Here is a 25695-nt window from a genome sequence, read left to right on the forward strand (position 1 = left end):
CCATGTGTGACCCCAGCTCCTTGACAGTCACTTGAGAGTATATCTACATTGCAATTAGACACCTGAGGTTGGCCTATGCCAGCCGCTTTGGGGCTTGCAGGGCTTGGGTTACAAGGCTGTTTCACAGCAGTGTAGACTTCTGCGCTCAGGTTGCAGCTTCAGCTCTGGGACCCTCTGACCTCACAGGCTTGAACATGGGAGTCCCAAATCCACCCTCAGCCACTTCACTGAAGTTGTAGGGAGGTCACTGAGGCAGAGTTGGTCCCCAAGAATGCTGCCTTGTGTTCTCTTTCTTTAATGTCTGTTCCTGGTGTCCCCTTGGTATGAGAGGCTGGGGATGGCTGTTGTAAAGAGTTCACTTCAAGGTCACACATATCATCTGCTGGGCAAATTTGTAATCATAAAACTCACCTGAAACACCTTTAAAAGCAAACATATCCATTTGATCCATGATGGGTATGGGTAAGATCTATACCCACCCTGGGAAAACAAGTAAAAGGGCATTAAGGGGGGCAGCGAGGGAGAACCATGAGATTCTCCCATCCAGTCTCCTGATCTTCCATCTGTGAGAAGGGCATGGACTTACACATGGCCTATCCTGGGACCCCATTTAAATGGGGATTCCAGCCCAGACAGCTGTGGAGTGACCACTTTGTGGCCATGAGATGGAAAGCCACAGTATTATTGGTTATTAGTGTTTTCAAATCCAACAGAAGGACTTCCATTGATTTCAAGGCGCTTTGAACTGGATGCGCATGTCTTGACGGTTCTGCTAAATAAGATTTGCATTTACTCTCATAGGCAACATGACAGAAATGGGTTTTTAAGAGTTGTTCCCATAGGCCTCAATCCCACAAACATTAAAGCATACACATAGCTTTAGTCACAAGAAGTTCTGATGCGTTCAGTGGGACTACTTATATGAATAACATTAAGCAAGTGGTTGGGCATTTGTAGGTTCAGGGAGTTAGTCCTTCACCTGAAGGCACAATAGTTACAGTTTCCCCCTCCACCGAGTCACAAAAGTCAAAGACAAATCTTTCCTACCCTGTTGCTAAACTGCTTTCTCACTGGAAGAGCTGAATTAAAATCCACCCTCCCTGCCCAGATTCCAAAGGTTTTAGAAACAGAAAACCACAAAAGCTTGTCATGTCAAAGGACTTAATTTTATATCTCAGTTGAATTTTAATCAACAATTTATCCACATGCTTGTTTTTTTAACAAAAACCTGATCTTTAAAATAATTTTAGCAATTTTTCTTGGAAGCAGGGAAGAATCTGACAAACATGCACATGGCAGAGACAGGATAGTTGACTAATGTGTGCATCAAATCATACCACATCATACAGAATATTTTTCCATGTGCATAAATCAGTGAACAACCGCTCAAGATTGTTGTGCAACTGTTTCCTTTCCAACCTCAATCCTGTATGTGTACTCTGTGTCTCGTATTGTCTGTGTCAGAGCCTTATTCCGGAGCCCTTGCCTTCGTGAGTAGTGCTATTGAGGCCGGTAGGACTACACATGTAAAGGCCACAGGTTTGGACAATAAATCAGACACGAACACCGAATTCAGTGGCACTCAAATAACAATCAAACCCCACTGCATCACTTCTTTTTTTAAATAAAAAAGGTCTTCTCTCTACATCCAATTTTTCAGTGAGCTATTTTGCATAATGCTATACTCCTTTCTTTCCCTGCTACATACTTGACCTCAGAGCCACTCTTAGTGTACACGGCCCATTGCTCTTCCAGCAAATTTGTGCAATTTTAAAGGGAAAGTCCAAATGTTGAAAAATAAAATAAAAGCTGTTCAAAGCCACCTTTCCTCCCAGCCGCTGTCATCAGTGCCGTCCTGTTCAAAGTGAGCCTCAATTGTGCCGTTAAAGCATAGTCCTGCTGCATCAGACTGTAGGATGGCACACGATGTTCCCACTGTGCACCACGGGGGAGAAAAAATCACAGCCTTCTCCCCAGCCCTGGGGTCCTAGGAGGGAGCAGTCCCTGTGTGCCCTCAAGTCCAGATCTGCAACTGTGCTGTCCCTTTGTGTGGGAGGGCGAGGCAGAGAGGCCACAAAGGCTCCTTGGACATATATTTGTTCACTAGCCAGCTACAATGTGTCCTTAAACTGAAAGCACCTCAGGGCAGAGTCCTGTTCATGGTGCTTGTACAGTACCATACACACACATGGTGCTGTATGTAGACCCAATAAAAAACAGCCTATGAATATCCCAATTTGCAGAAGTACTGAATCATCACTTACCATTTCATATAGATCTTGTTCAAAGTGTTGAGATTGTACCCAATTTTAAGACTGCCTAAAAGGCTGAACTAAAAATATTTGTTACTTGCTAACTGTGAATGGCAAAAGCTCTTTGTGGGCAGTGCCAAAAATTGCATTGGTAGATCTTGCTCAAAACCAACTCTTGAAAGCAGTAGCTCCAGAAAGGTAATAGTGATTGGCTGGTAGTATTTCTGACTCTGCAACTCCTGGAAATAATACGTTCAGGGCAATGCTGTGCAGAAGCGTAACAAGAAATGGGATTCTTTGTAATTGCTCAGATTACTGCAGCCCCTTCTTTTTATGTCTCTTTTGAAAATCTGTTTTTGGGGTCTGTACTGCCTTTGCTAGAATTTTTTTATAAACATAAAACAGTTTTCCAATTTCCAAAAAGTGCAGATTGGACAAAATCTATAATAAACTTCATGTGGTACAAAAAAATCCTTAAACCATTTAATATGTCTGTATTTGGGAGAGGAGCGAGGGATACACAGAGTATCATCGTACTGGAGTGCAGGTTAACAATATAATCAGTTAACACCTTATTGATCTTTATGGATGGAAAATGGACAGAAGGATCAGAAAAAGAGATGAAAATTCTTGTACTAAGCTACAGGGAAAAAAAGGGAGCAACAGCCGCATGGGACACAGTATCTGTTCCCTCGTCTTCTTAAGTGAAGATTTCAGAATTTCGTCTTCTATATTGCAACCCATGATTTCTGGTCTATTAAATAAAAATGGCACTTCCTAGTATGGTCACGCTGCTTGTGGTTCACCCGCTGGCCAGGTGAGGGCATGGTCAGAACAGATCTAGGAGGCCTGGGTCAGAAAGTTTCTGGGCTGCACCATGCCATTCTGTTGGTCTCTGAAAAAGAACAATCGTACTCAGAACATTTTAAAATACTGTTTCTTAACCTTTACATGTCACAATGAAACACTGGCTGAAGAAGAAAGGCACCATAGAAGAGCTAAGCATTATTGTACTCTCAGTCAGATGAGGGGAGCTGTGCTGTGCTGTGCTGTCCCTCCACTGCACTGAAAAGTCACCCTCCTCCAATAGGGACGTGTCCCCAGAAGGCAAGAGGGCTTTGGGTGAGTGTACATGTGGTTTCTTAGTTTCAAAATAAAAGAGGTCTTTATTATCTCAACACCCTGACAGCATGAGTTGTGATGTTTTGGAATACACAATAGGAACAGATCAATAGTCAACTGGGTCTAGTATCTCTAGCAGTGACCAAAGCTGAATGGTTCAGAGGTATAATCACCCCTCCTCCACCATTCCATTATGGCTAGGTCTACATGTGAGTGAAATAAGCACCATCTCGTAGGAAGCTTTAGATGAAAAGAAAGCATTTTTACCCATTGCTGGTGTCGAAGCAGTTATGAGATCAATAAAGACCTAAGACTCACGTCACCTTAACAATTGGGGGAGGGGAATGGCCTCTTTTGATAGACAGTAAGGTCATAGCTTCTATCAGACCTTTGAAATATTTTCCCCTTCCTAACAGCTTTGCCTCCATCTTACTAAGCAATTTGCCTCAACAATATCCTGCAGCAGTGAGTTCCCCAAGTTAATTATACAGTGCATTAAGAACTTCTTTTATTACTTTTAAATTTAAGAACTTTTTCCTTTCTCATCACTGCTGATAGAGGATGTTGATTTAACAAAAATGCCTTCTTGAGCATGACTACACTGCAATTAGAAACTCACAGCTGTCCCATGCCAACTGACTTGAGCTACGGGGCTGTTGAACTGTGGTGTAGACCTTTGGGCTCAGCCTGGAGGTCAGGCTCTAGGATTCTGTGAGGTGGGAGGGTCCCAGAGTTTGGACTGCAGCCCAAGCCAGAATGTCTACATAGCAATTAAGCAGCACCAGGAGTCTGAGTCATATGGCATGGGCCAGCCACAGGTGTCTAACTGCAGTGTAGACATACCCCTATTCTGCCTACTTCACTCATCTGGCACTGATCAGTATTGGTGAGGTCTAAATTACTACACTACTGAACCATACACATACATGCTTTTAAAGTTTATTATATGGTGGCCTCTGTGAAATGAGCTGTGGTTTTTTGGTTCAGGTCCTGCGTCAAAAAAAAGAGTTCACCATTTGGCTCTGTGCCAGTCTCAGGGACATGTTAAGAGAAATAAATGAGCCTGGAGAGCAAACTACCTTTCACACCAAAATGTGATCTCTCTGGGGCAAGGTTAAAGCAGGTGTTTGAGAAGAACTGAGTTTAGTTTACATTACATTGCACATTGGTACTGCACCTGTTCCCTGCATAGAGGATGGATGTTCATGCTCATGAAGGACACTGGACTAAGAAGTCACTTTCAAAGGAAAGGAACATACGTCCTCCTGTGATGCCTTATGCGGGTGTGTATGCATTTAACCAGGATTACGCAATAATTTGTGTTTAAATTAAACTAGGCTTATCACTGCAATGTATTCACAAACAAAGAGGGCAGTGCTCAATCCCCTCAATGCAATGTATAGATCACAGATGGAAACACTGACCTTTATCAGGAGACATCATTAGAGGCTAAATTTAGACAGAGAGGATGGAGGTCTAAATTCAGAGACATAAAAGAAGCAGCTAATTTAGAAACTGAAGATAATGTATTTCAAATAGATATCTCGTAAACAGGACAGTTTGGGATCAGAGTTACTAGCTAGTTAAATGTTATTTCCACAGTCAAGTGCATGTTTTTCACTGGTATCTCCAGGACAATGGTAAAGCATCTGATAATTTGTATTTCCATATCTTGAAGGTGGAGGCAAAGGAAAGAGTTGGGTACTTATTTCAATACTAAACATGGGGCAGCCCTAACTTGCACTTCAGGCTGACAGTTCTATCACTAACTAAAAGTATACCCACAAAGCAGTGATGAAATCCTGGAGCCTGGTCTACCTGTTTTGTTTCACAGAGTGGCTTGATACAAACTACTTGCAGATTAGACTTTTCTTATCTAAATCCCAGATTCATGTTTCTCCTTCCTCCTTATTGTATCTGATATTAGCTTAACTAGCAGAGGGAGAAGGACAAAGGCCCAGTAGTTAAATAACATGTGTGTGCATGTTCACAGCACTGGCAGCTCAGTGTAGGCACTGGGAAGTTCACCCCTTAGAACTCTGGATATTTCTGTAACAGCAAGAGGGAGGAGGTAGGTAAATTTCAGAGTTGAGATGGGTAGAGGGAGTTGCTGAGGTGAGGAGCTCCAGTGGGTAGCACATACCCTGCAACCTCACAAAAAGAAAATGAGAGCGATGTAGAGTCCAGTGGGGTGAGGTGTGGGGTGTCAGACTCCCTTTCCCCACCCCCAACAAACAGCTCAGAAAAGTTTCAGTCTTTTTCTTTCCTGGAAACAGACAAACATTAAATCATGGGCTCAAAATGGGGAATAAAATTTTAAAAAGACTCTGACTCTATGTTTTCTTTCCCTTTGCTTTTCCATTCCCTTCTCCCACATCTGTCCCCTATAACTGTCCATTCCTTTTGAAGGTTTTATTTTATTCTGGTCTTTCCCTCTCTTTTTTCAGAGGATACAGTTTTCATGTAAGTCAGCCTCTCTTCCTTCCACATTCAAGCTTTGCTCTTTACTGCTGTCCCCACACATCCCATCATTGGCCCTCTTCCTCTTTTCCCCTTTCCACTGCTGCTTTCTTTTTCATTTCCCTTCATATTGGTGGTGAATGAAGGAGGACCTCCCACACACCATCTCACTCCTCATCTCACACCCATCCCCGTCTCATCTTCCCTGGTTCTCTCCCACCCCTTCAGTCTCTGACTTCCCCTTCCCCAATCTATTATTTCCTCAACCGGTGCTCTCCACCTCCCCACCCCCCAAAATGTTTTCCAGACAGTCTCTTCTCTTTCCAGTGGTGGGATCATGGCTCCTGTGACGAGGAGAAAAGGAGCTCAAAAGACAGACAAATGCACTTCTGAAACTAACTTTGACATCGTCACAGTATTACTACTAAAGCGGAGCCACAGCTTACATTAATGTAGCTGCTTAATTCTGTTTGCACATCCAGTAACAGCATCATAGTTATTGGGTTACAACACGTAAACCAGCCCGTAATTAATCATTAAAAATGTTTCAGATAAAACACTTTAAAAAGTATTTGATTTTTAAAAAAGGTGTGTTAAATGCTTCAAAAAGAAATGCTTTATTGGAGTTGGCTGGACAATAATCCTAGTGGCCACAGATCAGTGGATACTCATTTGAAATCATGCTTTGAATTGCCAGACGACTGCAAAACTCTAGCTAGGACTCAAGGGATAAAACAGTTACTAATACTCCTGCAAAGATGATTCATCACTACCATTCCAACTTCTTGTTCTACTAGCCACAGATCTAACCACTCCCAATCCCGAAACAATTCAATACATATTCTTTGTTAGATGTCCCATTGTTTACATGTTATTTATTACACAATATGTTGCAGAAGTGATAGTTCAGGCGATAAGGACTAAAATGGCTATCTGAAAGAACTGGTGGCCAGTTGTACATATAACATTTGATGTAGAGCCATGCACATTTGTCTTTAACTTTCTGCACAAGGTTCTAGATGGTTAAACCATCATGCAAAGTCCTTGGCATCCCTCTCTGTCTTAGAATCCTGAACATCTGCATGTTTCTACTTTTGTTACTGTGTGTTCCCAGAGTCTCTGAGCTGGCATGCTACCAACTCCTGCCCAGCTGATAAACATGCTCATAAGCGTGAAAGGTTCCTTAGCTCCCTGATAAACTAGTAGGATGTTCCATTGCAGTCTCTCATATGACAGACTGTTTGGCACAAAGTTGGATTCAGTAAAGTGTATTGCAGTTTAAGGCAGATAGGGTGGCTGTGTTCAATTCCTATTAGTCACAATACATTTTATTTAATCAAGTAATTAGTAATGAACATTTTCACTGCAGTAAAGTTAAAATTATTCAGAGAAAACTGGGACTTCTATCATACAAAGTAACAACAAATGCTGAATCGGCATTAAGATAAACAAATTGTCAATGAGTGCTTGAGTGTGGCATAATTTAGAGAAATAAGGTGACCGTATTTGGTATAAGGTGACCATATTTTCTAAATCAAACACTAGGACCCTTTTGTGGCAACAACTTTAAGGGTTGTGAAATTCACATGAAATTGATATTTCAAACTATATGCATTCTGATTTCATGTTTTTATTGCAGATAGTTTCAGATCTGTATGAAGCTACATTCATGTGAAATTGTGATGTAAACCATATATGATTTTTGTATGAGGTCCATACAGTTTTGGTGACCATCTAGAGGAAGGAAGCAAAGGACAGACTGACCACCAGGTACCCATCTTCTCCATCCTCAATGCCCCTGAGTTAACAACACTACAATAACTATAGTAACCGAACAACAATAAGGAAACAATTAGTAAAAGAGCAACAGAATCACAGTGTGTGCAGAGAAGTGGACACTTCCAGGGTTCCATCTCGCTGCCACAGCTGTAAGAAGGAACGGAAGGATGGGTGGGCCTGTGCTACCCTTTATCTTCGGGATGGGATGGGTATGTGCAGGCATGTCCCCAATAATCACTGCTATTCAAAAGAATCTGATCTCCTGTGCATGAGGCACATGTGAACCACAAGTGGAATAAGTGTGGACAATTGCATGAAGAACAGGCTATTTCAGGTGTCCCAAAAGTTTTTGGGACACTAGGACATATGAAAAAAATGGGACATCTATTTCTTCACTCAGGTAGACCAAAAAATATAAATAAATGGCATAGTTCCTTGAGGTTCTTTGAATATGGCTTTCAGATAGAAGAATCTTGATCAATTTATGGAAGTAGATACCACTCTCTTTCTGTGAAAAACAATTTTTTTTTACCTGACGTAGTAAGTTTCACCTATATCAGAAAATGTCCTAAATCACTAACTCTATTAAAAGTTTCTATTTATCTGCAGAAATCTAAAGCTAAAATTACACGTCTATGAAAACAAATAAATCCTAAGACGTATCTCTTACTCAACTTTCATAAATAAAAATCACACTGCATATGGTATATTGGTAAATCAAAGTCTATATTTTGTGGTGACTTTATTAAAGTTCTGCTTTGAATTGGTGGCATTTACTTCCAGTAAATCCTTGTCATCTTTCTCTTAAACCTTCTTTGACGGAATGAAGAAATCTGAAATTCCAACCAGATCTCCTTTAAGCTCCCTAAATTACAAGAAGATAAATATCCTTTCATTAAAGTATTTATTTTAATAATGACCCAAGTGGCTAAACTTTTTAAAGCTACACTTAATCTCCCTCCAGTATACATTTTTTTAGTGAGGATTTTTCTCTTAAACATTTTTCTTTGTAGCATAGTTCAGAATTACTTCATTATAACAGTTGTAAAGACAATAAAATCTGGTTCTGGAACATTACACATTTTACAAACTTTTTATTCCTGGGGGAATTCTGTGGCAAAAAAATAAAAATTCTGCACACAATATTTTAAAATTCTGTAAAATTCTGCATATTTTATTTGTCAAAATAACACAATATAATCACATCAGTTTAAATTCATTTTGGTCATTCATTTCAAAATACCTGTCAGCAAGTATGTCTGTAACAATACAGACAACAAAAAGGATTCAGGAAATGTTTTTTGACAAATAGACTCCTTACTAGGCATATTAATACAGAACTCTGAGTAATAATTCATTTAAACTACAATACAGAGCCGTATTTCCCACACCCCTCAGAAGCAGTGCAAAGTCTTGGAGGAGTCAGGGGTAATGGAGGAGGTGAGGGAGAGGGAAATAAATTGCTCGGAAGGAGCCTGGGTGTGAACTTGGAGGGTTATTGGGTATGGATGGGAAAAGTATGGAACAGGTTTTTTTGTGGGGTGTGGAGGAATTGTTAGGGAGCTTCCCCCATGCAGACCCTGGCTGATCCCTAGCCTCTCCCATTCAGTCAAGCACATCTGCCTCAGTCCCCAGGTGTTCCTGAACCCCCATGTGTACTTGCACCCCCTGTCCACATGTGTCCCTCATCCCTCACTCAGATAGCCACTCCCCCCATTCCTATGTGTCCCTGTACCTCCTCCCCCGACCCGTGTCCTTGTATTCTCTGTGCCCCCACCCATCCATTCCCCTGTCCCTATGTAGCTCTGCACCCCCTTCCCCATGTAGCCCTGTACCTCCCTCTCCCCAGTGGCCCTGGACCTCCACTCCCATTCAGCCCCTGCCCCAGTCTGCCTCCCCCACTAGCCCTTATGAGCCTCTGTATGACACCCCCCCGCCCCCAGCACCCCATGCTGTCTGTCTCCCCATAAGCCCTGTCTTCTGACCTGGCCAGCTGTGAAGAAGGCTCTGCAGACTCTTTTTCTTCCCTAGCTGGCTGGGAGCTTCTGCGTTCTATCACCACTGCACCCTCTTGTGAGCAAAAGGTGGAACTGCAGAAATTATTTCCCACTGGGAGCTGCTGCTGTTCTTGTGCCACAGCGCCCTCTGGTGGGCAAGAGGCAGAACTGCAGTAACATTTCAGCAGAAACTTTTTTCTGCACAAAAATTTAAAAATATGTGCAGCTCATTAAATATGCACACACGCAGTAGCGCAGAATTCCTGCAGGAGTAAACGTGTTTCTTGTACCAAGTAATCTATCAGCCAAATTTTATTTTATTTAAAATACAGAATTTAGGACTTGTACCAGATGAAGTTGCCCTATCTCTTAAATCCACTAAAGTCAAGTGCACAGAGGCTCCATAAAGCTCCATTCGATGGGCTCAAATTTAAAAAAGGGTAAAGGCAGAGTCAAACCTAGGATTCTGGAAGGGTTCTTGGAGGTGAAACCTAATTTAATACTATGAAAGCCAAACAACTTCAAAAAGATCTGCCAATAGCGCTGGAGTGTCTTATATGGGCCATTTCTTTATAGCTGCTACAGACTAGGTAAAACAGCAATCTAGTAATGTACCTTTAAAAGTGAAAGCAATCTCCCAAGAGGCTATTATCTCAACTTTTCAAAAATTAACAAGGAAAGGTAAATAAGGGTTAACGGTTTTAAACAAATTACTGTATAACACCTTACCTGGGATCCAGTCAAACCTAAATCATTGTATTAAACAAAAGAATAATATAATCTTAATTGTATGTATGATTGCAATTCTATAGTCATCTTCAGTGGTGAAAGTAAAGCTTATCAATTTGTTAATGTAAATAGATATGGCATTAGTGTATTTATCTTCCCACCCAGGATGCTCCAGAGACAAGAAAGCTCAAAGTAACACATACTTAGGTTCAGTTAATTTAGGGCAGCGACTATGTTAATCCTACTGGCACCTTCAGCAGGAAGGACCTCAGGACAAAAGCTAAGCACAGGCACAAATGAAATAGGTAGTCTCCATATACCCACAGCTCAGGAAGTGAGCAAGCCATGTAGACCATATTCTTGTCCTCCTCCTGCAGGCATGCATTACTCAAAATACTCAGGTACAAGAGATATGCCCTTTCAGGGATCAGGAATACAACAGCATACAAGAGAAATAGTATTAGAAGGATTGGGGATCTGAGACACCAAAGAAATAACAAATAAAACAAAACAAAAATTCATGCCTCTCACATATACCCCAAACCCCAGTCCTGATGGGACTGAAGCAACCCAAGACAAAAAGGCGCACCCTCAGGATGGAACAGACACTTAGTGCATATCCATACAAACAAACCAGGCACCACTCTGCAGTCATGGTAAGAAGGACAGGATTATACGATAGAGTTGCCTGCAATAGCAGGGGACTGGACTTGATGAGTCAATAGGACCCTTCCAGTCTTGTGTCCTAAGGATGAAGGACCATAAGCTCATGAACACAAGATTGGTTAAAAATAAAGTCTGCATTACATATGACCTGATTGTGGAGGAGGCAACTGACCTGGCCTACCTCACGGAAACCTGGGTTGAAGACCTTGTCAGATGCATTCTGGTACAACTTATTCCAGCAGGATATATAACATACCATGGGTGAAATCCTCACTCCACTGAGGTCAATGGGAGTTTTGCCTTTGACTTCAGTGGGGCCAGGATTCCACCCCATGAGTCCAAAGTTTGATAGGGAGGCAGGATGGCTATCAGATAACCCAACCAAACCCAGATGGAAATGAGATCTTAACCCAGAGACCGAGTCATTCGGATATACCAGATGACACAGAACTCCAGGAAACAGAACCAATATAGACATTCTAGCAGTATACAGATCACTCAAGAGCTCTGCAAGTTTCCTCTCAGAGCTAATCTCAAACCAAGACATCAAAATTTGTCTTGTGAGACTTCACACTTATGGAGTACAATTCTGTCTCAGTGGCCCAGGATCTAACATCCATTAAGACAAACACAGCATTCTCCCACATAGTGTTCAATCCCGCCCTTACATTCTGTTGGAATACACTACACCAGCCAGAAGCATGACCAGTGTGCTAAGGGACTAGTCAGACACTCTCTAACAACAACCTCAAAACAGCCCCTCCCTCTGTACCACCCCCAGAGATATCTACCGTTTACCAACGATCAGCTCCAGATAAAGCAGAGGCAAAAACTGGTAGCCTGGAACATACAGTGTTTATAAACACCAACATAATAAAGGAAACCAACATCTAAAATGTCTGATCAACATAACTGTTCTTGATAGCAGAACTCCTGACCAGCCCAGACTGTCTTTTCCTTTACCTTGCACCTGAACATCTCCCACTGCGGGGAATTGCCATAATACTTTGCTGAAAAGATTCATAAAATCTACAAAGGTAGCAAGAGCAGCAGACAGATGGAACAGACCCTGGTAATGGTAAATGAACGCCTGAGATCATGCCTAAGGAAGGGCAATTTACCAGTGCCTTGGAATCATGGCTAATACTAAAAAAAAATAAAAAAAAAATGGAAGGACCCAAACAATTTTGCTAGTTATGACCTAGTCTCAAATGTTCCTTTCCTGAACATGATAGTGGTAGATCATCTCCAGCAATCTCCAGCAGAATCCACCTTCTGCCATTATGCTGGCTACCAGATTTCAGACCTGGCCAATGCAAAGACAGTACAACAGTCACACTAGTGAATGATCTCCTTATAAAATCTGCTGACTTCAATAAGAGTTGGTCACAAGTGTATTCCACTAGTGCCACCTAGCAGGCAACAGTGGATTGCCCTCAGATAATTGTATCCGTTTCTCTAATAACAAATCTCAGAAGGCTGTGACGGGCAGCTGCTCCTCACAGAGAGTCCTCCTCCACAATCAGGTCATATGTAATGCAGACTTTCCGCCTACAGGGCTTGTTTACTTCCCTTCTCCTGTTCAACATCAACGGTAAAACATAAGAGGAAACTTTAAAATGCTGTGGGTTCAAATAATAACATGCTGATGTTACAAAGCTATAAACATCATTTCTATCTGGAGTAGAGAACACCATAATTCACCTATCCGAACATCTGGAAAAAATAAACATGTGGGTGAATAACTGTTGGCTCAAACTCTGTCATTGAAGCCAACAGGAGTCTAACTTTAGGCACACATTTTTGAAAAATCTTCTCCTTAACGTTTATTATGCTTTCTACTAGCACGTACAAAGAGAAAATAAAGGGAAAAGAGAGATTATCTAACTAAAATTAGAGATTTATGAAACCAGAATGAACTAGCATAACTGATACATGCTCCAGGTCCAAATTTATACTTACACTTGTCCCTTAAGAGTGCTGAGGAAAGCTTCAACTGTGTAGTCTGGCATCTCATCATCTATACTGGCCAGGTATGTGTAAATAAATGAGAATGTATCAAACGGAATGCGAGCAGGTCCACCCTCTGGATCGGTTGTTAGAATTTCACAGGCATACTTCACAGAAGTCATTAAGGACTAGCAGGATCCCAACCAAGAAAAGAGAGACATAATATCAGAAGGCATTAGCATCCTTTGTTCACTATGGTGTAATATCGCATAAAAGCCTGTCAGCTTCTGAAATTCAGTGTGAATAGAACCAAGATTTCATTTACACTTGCAAAGTTTGTACCTGCAGATACCCACACTCCAATACAGCTCCACTGGTAATAACGGTGGTGGAAGCTATAGTGTAGACAGGGCTCAGGCATTTTTATTATTGTGGCATCTAATTTGGTTTAAGACTACAGAGAGGTAAAAATGCCTGAGCCCTTTTCACACTACTGCCTCCACCAACATTAGCACTGGTAAAGCTGCACTATTGGTGAATTATGGCTAAAAATATTGTTAGTATAGAAAAGGCCGTAGAGTGATTCTGTTACTCTTTTAATCAATGCAAAAGAGAAAGATAGCATATAATTGAGCAACTGATTGCATCATGTTAGACTGTACAGACATCAGTCTACTGCCGTATTTACTAATACATCACCAGGTAAAGAACTGTCCCTAATTTGTTACCATATAAAGGCCTCAGTTCATCTGTGAACTATCGTTTCAATTTATCCGAACCTGGCCCTAGTGAGGGCAGCATTAAATTGGCTAAGATAGCTAAATTTCAATACATCTGAAAAAAAAAAAGTTTGTCTGTATCCATGTTGTGGCAGCTGATATTTTGGCATGATGCTGTGAATGTCACAATTCACAACAACCAAACGATACCTAATCCTGGAAAAGGTCCTTTTGGATACATCTAAAGCAGTGGTTCTCAACCTATTTACCACTGTGGGCCATATCCAATACTACCTGTATGGCCCTGAGGATGTCACATAGGCCTTAGCTCTGTGCTGATTGGGCCGGCCACAGGTTGAGAATCACTGGTCTACACATTCTGTGGCAGCAAACCTCCCAGCCTGAGTCAAGAGACACGGGCCTGCAGGGCTCACACTAGCATTCTAGTAATAGCTGCGTAGACAGCACTTCGAAGCTGCAGTTCAGGCTGGAGCTCGGGCTCTGAAGCTTAGGGATGGGGATGGACTTCAGAGCCCAAACCAAAATTTCAAAGAGCTGTCTACACAGCTATTTTTAGTGTGTTAGTGTGAGCTCCGCATGCCCAAGACTGTCATCTCAAGCTGGGAGGCTCACTGTCACAGGCTATCTAAATATATCCTAAATGGAGTAAACTTAAACTGAAGTTAAGGATGTCAATAATTTAAGTAAGGGAGAAAAATCTTAACAAGAATGTTGCAGTTAAAAAACACACCAAAAACCCAGAAAATTCAGAGTTAAGATTACATTTTAAAAAACAAACGCATCCCCAAGTGTTAGTTAAGGATATACTTTAAAAAAAAATCCCTGTAACTTCAGTGGGACTCTTCACAGATGCTGCAATCTGAACTAGTGGATACTAGTGCTAGATCAACGCCATAAATAGTAATATTTATAAAAATTCAGTGAGGAGTTTTGCTCAGTAATAGGCTAGTTGGGGTAACAAAGACCATGACTAAAGACTCTAAAAGTAACGGCAGTGACAAAAATTACAGCTTTAGTAACAGGTAAACAATGGATTTTCTAAAGATAAGTATTACTTAGAGATGGAATGGTGAATTCTTTTAAAAAAATGTCTATTCAAAATCTAGAGTATATTCCAAACCCTATTATTCACAAATTTAAGGTAGCTAAAACTGGAGACCCAAACTGATATATAGTGCCACTTTATAACTGGTACACCTGTCAGCCCTCTCATACAAGAGCTTTGCTAAATCTGCCAACCTTGGGGAAGCTGGGAAGACCTTCTGCAGAATTTCTAAAGGCCTCCTACACAATTTTATAAACTCTGCAGGGCTTTCTGGCTCTCACATTTTGGCCTAGCCACAACTCTCTCTCTCTTTTATGTTGTAGCAAGTTTATTCACCTCAAGTTTTCACATATCAAGGTTATACAAATTGTTTCAAAAATAAGGAAATTTCCACACCAAGAATTATTAAACCAGAGGTTAGACTGCAAAGACATAGCAATATTTTATAAAACGAATGTATTAAATCATTGTTGTTTCTAAAAGTTAGAAAGCCAGGAAATTCTAAGTTAAGGCTGCACTTAAAATATAAAAAAATTCAAAGGTAAGGAACTGCAAGCTACCTTAACTCTGACCCTGATCCATGATCATCTATGCATAGCATTTACTCAGTGTTATGACTAATGGAGATGGATGAATGTGCTAACTCATCTATTATGCTCTATGTACGGTCAGGTATAAGAGAATATGGATATAAATCTCTTATCACACAGAGTTAGAGTCAAATCAGGAGACAAATAAGAGAGTATTAGAGCTGTTAGATACTTTCAAGGGCGGATGAGATATATTTTACTGTCCAGCTCATAGGGATATGATGGTCATGTGACACTGTTTTTTGGACTGCAAATGACAAATCAGATATGAGATGTCAATGTTTCTTGTTAGGAACACTGAAGTGGGCAGCTGAAGTGGAGCACATCCACTGACTGCAACTAAGCACCAATTCCTCATGGAGAGATGATGTTTCTCAGGTAGGCATGTCCCACATTTAGGGTGTTATTTGTAAAAAAAAATTATCCTCAAAGCTGCTTTTTAAATATTTGTATATATTTTTATGTTACCAATACTATATTTTATTACTGTCGTCTAAACTAAAAAAGGTATTAAACATCTCATATAAGCATTATTTAGCTGCATGTGGAACGGTATTCAGAACACAGCTGTTTTAAAGCACGTTCGTGGCCAAATTACTGATGGGATTAAAATACCACAGAACTAGGAACAGTCACTGTCATTTTATTTTTGAAGTTCAAAAAAAAAAAAAAAAGCTGCCAAAATAGGCTAACGGTGAATATATTCAGTCTTCTCTCCCTCTCTTCATTCATTTGCTACTACTTCTATGACAATGACTGGCACTCCGGTGTCACCTTACTTTTCACATCTCCTCCTGGTGCACACGCTCGTTATTGTACCGACATTACAACCAGCAGTGCTAGCACTCTTATCCCCACTTCTTCTGCTTGTCTGAATCACACACCCCCTCAGAACAAAGGGTGACACCAAGTGAACATAAACAAACACAAATACGTGACCTGCCTTTGCTGCACAAAAAATTGGGGTTTTAAAGTGACACAATAGTATCTAGATCTACAATCTATTTACTGCAGTTCCTCTATGGTCTGCTTGGTACAGTCATTTGATTATGAAAGATTTTAACATGCCTACATACCCCACCAAGTATACTACACCCAAGTGCAAGAACTTTCAACCATTCCACCTCTTCACCGAAGTTGTCCAATTGTAGAAGGGCTCTCAGCTGCTCCACTGGCAAACATAGATGTTTCCATTTTTTCTCTAGTTCTATCACGCTCACACGGCCTTTCGGAGAAAGCTTTAAAAGACAAAACACAACACCACAAGTAAAACTGGACAACACCATGGGGATTATCACACAACTAAGAGTACAAAACTTTAGGACCACGTTTTTCCCCCCGACAAAGAAATTGTGGCGTACCCTTTCTCTGACAGATAGTCTGTAGGACCAAACTGTCTATGAAGAGTTCTACTGACATCTCATCTCATCCATGAGCCACGTCTATGAACATTTCCATTGACATCACTCAACAATACTGTGTGTTTCAATATGGGTTGGCTTGTACCTGCTTGTGCAAAACTTTAAGGAGGCCTGGTGTGAGCCCAGTATCTGTTTTCTGTGTTGCTACTGGCATTTCAATCCTGTCCTTTACAGGAAGGGGCTCTCCTTTCGACAGAGCTGAGAAATACCTAGATTAATAGGAATATCAACACATTTGAATGCTTATAAGCAAATAAAAGTTAAGCAAAACCAAGCTTTATACAAATCTGCTAGTGAATCTAAGTGCTCATGAAAGTGGGAAATTGGCTTCAGTTAGCTCCTGATACAGAGACTTCCTCCCATCTCTGTATCCAGTTTCCATCTTCCTTTTTAATTGAAGCCACAGAGTTTAGTTTTAACAATGTTTATTCGATACTATAATAATTATTATTGTGTTTTAATTGTGCATTCGATGTTCTGTGTTCCTTGGTGGCAGTGGAGAATGATTTATAAATATTATTAGTGTGTTCTGGCAAATAGCAATGTCTAAGTTTTCCACACACATCTCTAACAATGCACTTTAAACCAGATTTCTATAATCCTCTACTAGTCTAATCTGGTGATAGGCCATTGTCAAGACAGCCCAACCGGCAAATCAAAACACAATTCTGGAGAATTTATATAAAGACTTACAACAGTCATTATACTAATTTATTTTATAGCTGACCATAACTTAAACACGGCAGAAATTGAGTTTGATGCAGCTATTAGTAATTTTAAGGATGCTGATACAGATATTTACCTCTTACAGCCAATGTCACCATCACAACTGGCCAAAAACGAATATACAAGAGATTTATTCCACTTCATTCACTACCATATACAGTGCCTTGCTCACAAGATAGGAAGAAACACTCAACTTTAACAACTTTTCCTAAAAACTATCCACACAGCCATTTTCAAAAAGAGTAACACATTTCAACAATACAAACATGGTAGAGTACTTATGGTAAAGCTAGAGTTCACTAACACACAGAACTTTCAGATTCTGTTCCTTCCTATGAAATATCACGTGTTTCACTGATGTGTAAAAGTGATTACCCCAGAAAATCCTACCAAATACAAGAATCTAAAGATGGCAACACCCTGCACCTGCTTTTCAACCAGGAGAATTTATGAAATCTATTGGGAAAAACTAATTAAGACATTCAGTACAGATCAAAAATTAACAGCACCAAAAATGTGAGCCAGTTCGCAGGGTGGCAGTCCCTGTCACTCTGTCAAGATTCCAGGTCTAAAATTGCACCACTAAATATAAATTCAATAAAGACCACATTATCTTTAACAAATTAACAGAACACATAAAAATATATCAGCATATGCGCCACACACTACTTAATATCCAGACAACTTAATTAGGTCAATATATGATGCAGCAATATTTTGTTGTGAGCCTATATATAAAGTACTACTTACCCAGCTGACCACTGCAGTACATCAGGAGGCTGAGTCCTGATGGCAGCTTTGGTAAACTGTTTCAAAATATCTGGGAGTTCAGGGGGTATGTTAATTTGCTGAGCACAAAACATGGTGTCTGGAAGAGGCATAATTCTTGTAACGTCCAATAACAGGATCCTGAAAGCACCAAAAATATAAATGAATTCTAAACATATGAGATTAGTATGGTTCTATACAAGTTCTCTTAATTTTATTATTCATCTCACCTGTATAAAACCCCCAAACTTACTTTAACTGTGAGGTCCTGTTCCAGAACAGAAAGCGGATGTCCATGCATTGCAACTAGTTTATTTTAATGTTATTTAATTAAATTAAAAGATAAAAGGAAGCAAATACACATTTTTAGTCACAGCATCAGTTTTAGCCTAGGCAAAAATAAATGAGGCAAATCCACAAAAGTATGCAAAACTCTCTTTGTCTGCAACTCCTGTGATCAGGAACAGCCTATTTCATCTTTATCTTTCTGCCTCATTGCCTTTCTCTTAACTGAAAACATCCCTCTGCTGCTCCCTTGCCTATGCTTTTTAATTTCTTTCTTAATCTTCTCTTTATTTTAGCTTTGTAACTGTATTACTTAACTCTGTTACAATTTTATGATACAGATTTTGTGCACGATGATATACAAAATAAAAAGGTAAATCTGAAACTAATTTAGATTCTCCTAGTTCTGTAACGGGCTAGCTCAGGCAGTGGGGTAATATGCACCAGATGATGGAAACAGTTGGATTATACCCCACTGTTTTTCTTTATTTCCTATTAGAAGGAAAACAGACTCCAAATTTCAATCAGTAACTTTAATGAAAAAGCAAAAAGTGAGACTAAAGCACTTCTGAACTGGAACAGACTCACGACAGTGAGCTATCACAGACCATTCAGAACTGAGAGGTCCATTCCAGGTTCTAACAGTGACAAGGAGGCTTTGGGAGCTCTTCAACTGGTGCTTAAAGGTGGAATAGCACTCCATGAGGAAAGTAAAGGAATTCATAATATAAGAAAAATGGTATATCTTGCCAGGCAGAACCACAGAATGAGCTGAGTGCATCATCACCAGACTACTAGCTCTAATACTGTCCTGCAACTAGTGGAAAACTTTCCACTTTCAGTGCACAACAACTATGTTGTAAATCTGTGCTGTGAGGAGAGTCTGCCATTTTTGTGCAGACAATTAAGTGTGAAGATTATAAAGTTTCTACTGTATCTGTGTATATGCTTAAGCAGAGCAAATATTTATTAATCTCTGCTCTTAGCTCTGTACAATACCACCAGAAAGCAATTTTACATGTAAGGCTTGCTATAACATATATGAGTAGTTAAAAATCCATAGAGATTTATTTTAAAAACACTCTAAAGGTGTCTTAAAATCACAGCGCTCTTAAGTTCCTTGGCTTCACAGCCAACAGGAGGATGGATTGTTTTATAATTGGAATAGGACAATGTGAACTAGCAGGTAAGAAACATGTGTTTGTCCAAACAGGCTAATTCAGAAAATTGGAACTCTTATAGCATTACCCAACATCAGCACAAGAATAGACAGTGCGGGTAAAAATTGATTGTGCTAAAAAGTGATTCTCTCACACCATTATGCACCAATCCTTTACAAAAGAGGCCTACAGTGAAAAGCAAAAGGATAGAGAAATATTTAGTTTTTAAAAGTTTTTCTTTCATATCACTTTCAAAAAACTCCACTTTCTGATCAAATTTTTCTCATGTCTGTAAAAGATTGGTTGTCTATTATAGAGGGAAAGCTGCTTGGCAGGAAGTTTCTTTTCCTGTATTTTGTTTATGCTTAAATAACAAGCAGGCCAAATGAAGATCCTCTGATACCCCATGTATTGCCACAGCACGAGCACGCCTATACAGACAGCTTGCCCAGGGGCTCCCTGCCCCCGCCCTTTGCCCAGGCCTGGAGGGTACCAGCCACGCCCCAGCCCATCACCTGCCTTTGCTACTAGTCAGTCTACTCAGCCAGGAGGATGAGCCATGGGCAGGCCCCTCGCTGAGCCTCACCTAGCTGTTCCCCAGACCACGGACTGTTACTGCCCCGTCCCACTCTGTATTAGGGTTGCCAACTCTGACTGAAGCTATGCGAGGAGATTTTCTTAAAATATAGAATCACAGAATCATAGAATATCAGGGTTGGAAGGGACCTCAGGAGGTCATCTAGTCCAACCCCCTGCTCAAAAGCAGGACCAATCCCCAAATAAATCATCCCAGCCAGGGCTTTGTCAAGCCTGACCTTAAAAACTTCTAAGGAAGGAGATTCCACCACCTCCCTAGGCAACGCATTCCAGTGTTTCACCACCCTCCTAGTGAAAAAGTTTTTCCTAATATCCAACCTAAACCTCCCCCACTGCAACTTGAGACCATTACTCCTTGTCCTGTCCTCTTCCACCACGGAGAATAGTCTAGAACCATCCTCCCTGGAACTACCTATCAGGTAGTTGAAAGCAGCTATCAAATCCCTCCTCATTCTTCTCTTCTGCAGACTAAACAATCCCAGTTCCCTCAGCCTCTCCTTATAAGTCATGTGTTCGAGTCCCCTAATCATTTTTGTTGCCCTTCGCTGGACTCTTTCCAATTTATCCACATCCTTCTTGTAGTGTGGGGCCCAAACCTGGACACAGTACTCCAGATGAGGCCTCACCAATGTCGAATACAGGGGGACGATCACGTCCCTCGATCTGCTCGCTATGCCCCTACTTATACATCCCAAAATGCCATTGGCCTTCTTGGCCACAAGGGCACACTGTTGACTCATATCCAGCTTCTCGTCCACTGTCACCCCTAGGTCCTTTCCCGCAGAACTGCTGCCTAGCCATTCGGTCCCTAGTCTGTAGCTGTGCATTGGATTCTTCCGTCCTAAGTGCAGGACCCTGCACTTATCCTTATTGAACCTCATCAGATTTCTTTTGGCCCAATCCTCCAATTTGTCTAGGTCCTTCTGTATCCTATCCCTCCCCTCCAGCGTATCTACCACTCCTCCCAGTTTAGTATCATCCGCAAATTTGCTGAGAGTGCAATCCACACCATCCTCCAGATCATTTATGAAGACATTGAACAAAACCGGCCCCAGGACCGAAACCCTCCTGGGTTGCTTTCAGGAGTGACCAGGAGATCGATGCCGACTCCGGGGAACTCCAGGCCAAACCGCAAGGGCCGGCAAGGCAACCCTGCGCCGGATTGGCCTGGAGTCTCCAGCAGTTCCAGGGGAGGCCCTGGCACGAAATCTCCGGGAACGCCCCAGTCAGAGCGGGCCACCGCGGGGCGATCCGCAGGGCACGGGTCCCCGAGAGCGCGGGAAAGCGAGGCGCGGCCCTTGGTGCCCCGCCCGGGCCGGCGCTTTGGCCGCAGCAGGCGGCCCGGCCTCGCGCGCGGGGGAGCTGGCCCGGAGGGCAGGTCTCTCACCTCCGCGCGGCGGCTCGCTCTGCCGGACAGCGCGTAACCGCCGCTCGCCTCCCTCCAGCTCCCGGGGCAACGTTTGTGTTTCACCGTCGCCATGCAACCGGCTCGAGCTACCGCACGGGCGGCGCATGCGCTGGGCGAAGGCGGGACTTGTTCAAAGGGTGCGGACCGACTATCCTTGGCGCATGCGCTTTTAGGTGCCGGGCTATTCAAGACCGCTTGCGGGCCGCAGCATGTCAGTGGGCTGCTGCTCGCGCACAGCGCACGCGCAGGAGCAAGGACAGCGGGGTGCGCTGCGGCGACCCGCGCCTTGCCGGGGGTCGGAGAACAGGACCTAGCCGCCCCCCCCTCCCCCGTGACCAAGCTCAGCTGTGGGGGCGGGGCCTGCAGGTGCAAGCAGCGCGCGAGCCGCCTGGCCGCCCCTGACCCTAGGAGGCGGAGGGGTCCTACTGGCCACTTCCCGGGAGCCGCCCCAGGTGGATGCTGCTTGGACCTTGCCCCTACACCCAGCAGGTCCCTCTGGCTCCTAGGGTCAGGGGCGGCCAGGGGGCTCAGCACGGCCCTGGTTGGTTGTGGTGCCCTGCTAATGGGAGCTGGTGCTTGTGGCTGGCACAGCACGTGAGATCCCCCCCCCCCCACCCGCCTGCCCCAACCCTGGGAGCCAGAGGGACCTGCTGGCTGCTTCCTGGGAGCCACCCCAGGTAAGTGCTGCCCAGCCCCTGCACCTCCTCCCCCAGCCCCAATTCTTAGGTGAGGAGGTGAGCCGCGGAGCTGGCCAGGGGCAATGGGGCAGGCACGGCATGGCCAGACACTCATTGGTCTGCCTGGTGCTGTGCTGCCAGCGAGCCCCTTTCTGTTGGGGGTGGGTCCATTTTGCACTACACAGCTGCCCCACCTAACATCCTCCAGACCTGCTATGCCCAGCGCCCCACCACAACCGCACAGTGTCCTGCACACCAGCACCTATATCCAATGCCCCTCTGCCCACAGCCCCACCACAACTGCCCAGCACCCCACACAGAACCCCCCAATCCCTAGTTCCCCAACACACAGCTATCCCCCTCCCCCACTACCCAGTGGCCCTCCCCACAGCCCCTGCACCACATCTACACAGTGCCCCACACAGACCCCCACTACCCAGCTCTCCAAAACAAACAAAGCTCCCCCATTGACCAGCGCCCTCCACACCAGCACCCCCCTGCCCAGACTTATCAGACACTCACTCCATCACGCTTTGCCCCCTTCCCTGGCCACATTCATCTGCAAATTTGTGGATGACACTAAGCGGGGGGGAGAGGTAGGTATGCTGAAGGATAGGGTCCATAGTGATCTAGACAAATTGGAGGATTGGGGCAAAAGAAATCCGATGAGGTACAACAAGGACAAGTGCAGAGTTCTGCACTTTTAGGAAGGACGAATCCCATGCACTGCTACAGGCTGGGGACTGACTGGCTAAACGGTAGTTCTGCAGAAAAGGACCTGGGGATTACAGTGGGTGAGAGGCTGGATAGGAGCCAGCCTTCTTGGCAACAAGGGCACATCGCTAACAGCATATTGGGCTGCATTAGTAGGAGCATTGCCAGAAGATTGAGGGAAGTGATTATTCCCCTCTAATTGGAGAGAGTCCAACGGAGAGCAACAAAAATGATTAGGGGACTGGGGCATATGACTTATGAGGAGAGGCTGAGGGAACTGGGCTTGTTTAGTCTGCAGAAGAGAAGAATGAGGGGGGATTTGATAGCAGCCTTCAACTACCTGAATCGGGGGTTCCAAAGAGGATGGAGCTCGGCTGTTCTCAGTGGTGGCAGATGACAGAAAAGGAGCAATGGTCTCAAGTTGCAGTGGGGGAGGTCTAGGTTGGATATTAGGAAAAACTATTTTGCTAGGAGAGTGGTGAAGCACTGGAATGGGTTACCTAGAGAGGTGGTGGAATCTCCATCCTTAGAAGATTTAAGGGCCGGCTTGACAAAACTCTGGCTGAGATGATTTCGTTGGGGATTGGTCCTGCTTTGAGCAGGGGGTTGGACTAGATGACCTCCTGAGGTCTCTTCCAACCCTGATATTCTATGATCTGCCCTGCTAAGAACTGAGGTAACTGTCAGCTGGGCTGAGCCAGCAGTGTGACTGGGGCTGGAACTGGGATCATGCGCTCGTGGCTTGCAGCAGGGGCTGTATGCCCCCCACACAACTTCCTAGGGCTGTGCGCCTCCCTCTCCCGTAGCACCAGTTGGGGATGTGGCTGCTCTCCCCCCCCTCCGCCCACCTCCGCCCACGTGTCCTGATATTTTGCTTTTGTGTTCTGGTCACTCAATCCCCAGCTACCTTTGAATTTCCTTTCCCTCATCACCCAGCTCACCCTGGTGTGAAACTGCTCAGTCAACCATATCTGCTACAAACGCCAGCATTGCTCCTGGCTGGAGTAGCTGGAGGTAGTGGATCTCCCGGGCCTGTAGGAGGAGGTGGCTGTGCAGGCATAGCTTTCGACCAGTTAAAAACCATGCGCATCTCTTGCAGAGGGGCTGGAGGTGAAGTGATACAACAGGGAGCAGCAGCACCACCTGAAAGCAAAGGAACTGTGGCAGGCGTATACTATAAGGGCAGGTAGACCATCGGCTAAAAATCGAGCTGATGCTGAGCCACAAACCTGCTGCTTTTACAATGAGCTGCATGCCATACTTGGCAGAGATACAACCCCCCACCCCCAGCATTATGGATACCTCTCGGGAGCCTGAGACGCAGCTCTCTACTGTTAACAGCGAAGACAAGGAGAGGGAAACATGGGGGAGGACTAGCTATGCCTCAAGTCAGGAGCTTTTCAAAACTCCACTGCAGTCTAGCCCGTCCACCAGCCAAGCATGGATGAGCCTACAGAAGGGAAAAGGAATGTCAGGTAAGTGTGTGCGTATCTTTTTCCTCACAATGTTTAAATGTGAAGTTGGTGCCTGGCCCAACCCCAGGTTAGCAGGACACAGGTGAGAAGAGGTAGTAGTACAACAAACGGGTAGATTTGGATCTGCTTTTCTTTCCCATATAGGGGTAGGCTGCAGGGGCAGGGAGAAAGCAGAACAGTTTGTTTACGTACATAGGGGTGTCCCTTGAATCCTGAGAGATCTTAATGAAACTTTCATGGAGGTACTCTGTAATCCTCTCCTGGAGGTTTCTAGGGATAGCAGCCTTATTTCTTTCTTCATGTTATGACACTGTCCCACACCATTCTGTGATGTCTTTTACAGGCACCATTGCAGTCAGCAGGCTAACGGCATAGGAGCCTGGGCTGCTTTGGGACACCAGCAGCACCTGTGCTCTCTGTGCCTTTGTGACACTCGGTGAGATATCAATTAAACTCACCACCACTGGTGGAAAATAGTGCCAGCACGCAGTGCCATTGCCCTGTATTCGTACTCATGGAAATAGGGGCCAACATTATATTGCTTTTTATGTAATCAAACAATCTCCCACCCCCTGGGTCCCTACTGGGCAATTCTCCCCATGGCTGGGGCAGGAGGGGGTGCTATGCACAGGCACTGCAAGGCTGACGTGTTAGTAAGCATGTCTTTATTTAAAAATTTAGAAGCACAGGGGAAGGGATTTCTGAAACTTAATTTTTGCTTTCCATTGTGACTATACTGACAACCATACCTGTTTTCTCTGTAGCTGCTGCTGTTGAGGCCTTGAGAGGTCCTCCTCCACACCTGTGAAATGCCTGACCTTGATGAGGGAAGAGAAAGAAGTGGACTAAGGAGGACGTGTTGTCAGCAAAATCCTGCAAGCCAGTGACGCATCGGTCTGTGAAAAGAGGGCCTGGAGGGTGAAAGACTCAGGAAAACACCCAGCAGGAAAAAGAGACAGAGATGCACCAGGACACAATGCAGATTTTTAAGCTGCAAACACAAATGCTGCAGACTCTTGTTGACCTACAGGCATAGGCAATACTAGAATAACTAGTTTGGGGAAGTGAAGCGGTGGTGAATACAATTATTGGGGGAGCAAGAATTTTGCTACACATACTTCATAGAATGGGGAT

At 43.5% G+C, this 25695-nt stretch overlaps 1 protein-coding gene and 1 long non-coding RNA gene across 5 annotated transcripts; one reads left to right on the forward strand and one right to left on the reverse strand.

The window, feature by feature from the left end:
• Positions 1–1144: 1144 nt before the first annotated feature.
• On the reverse strand, positions 1145–24470 carry ROPN1L (rhophilin associated tail protein 1 like). Of its 4 annotated transcripts, none has more exons than XM_084620462.1 (6): positions 18499–18551; positions 18228–18386; positions 16837–16960; positions 16407–16568; positions 12968–13143; positions 1145–3147 (listed from the first exon to the last, which is right to left on the reverse strand). In XM_084620462.1, exons 1-6 carry the CDS (start codon positions 18540–18542, stop codon positions 3093–3095), a joined length of 720 nt encoding a protein of 239 aa, XP_084476588.1. In that variant the 5' UTR covers positions 18543–18551; the 3' UTR covers positions 1145–3092. The 4 variants fall into 4 exon arrangements, with proteins under 4 accessions (XP_084476588.1, XP_084476587.1, XP_084476590.1 ...); XM_084620461.1 differs by lacking the exon at positions 1145–3147 and adding an exon at positions 8296–8478; XM_084620464.1 differs by lacking the exons at positions 1145–3147; positions 18499–18551 and adding exons at positions 8299–8478; positions 24389–24470.
• Positions 21874–25464, forward strand: LOC311516422. Its single transcript, XR_014710410.1, has 3 exons — positions 21874–22372; positions 24186–24561; positions 25326–25464. It is a non-coding gene; the product is annotated as an uncharacterized lncRNA (long non-coding RNA).
• The last annotated feature ends 231 nt before the right edge of the window (positions 25465–25695 follow it).

Source organism: Lepidochelys olivacea (assembly GCF_965140295.1).
Source record: "Lepidochelys olivacea isolate rLepOli2 genome assembly, chromosome: 2".
NCBI lineage: Eukaryota > Metazoa > Chordata > Testudines > Cheloniidae > Lepidochelys > Lepidochelys olivacea.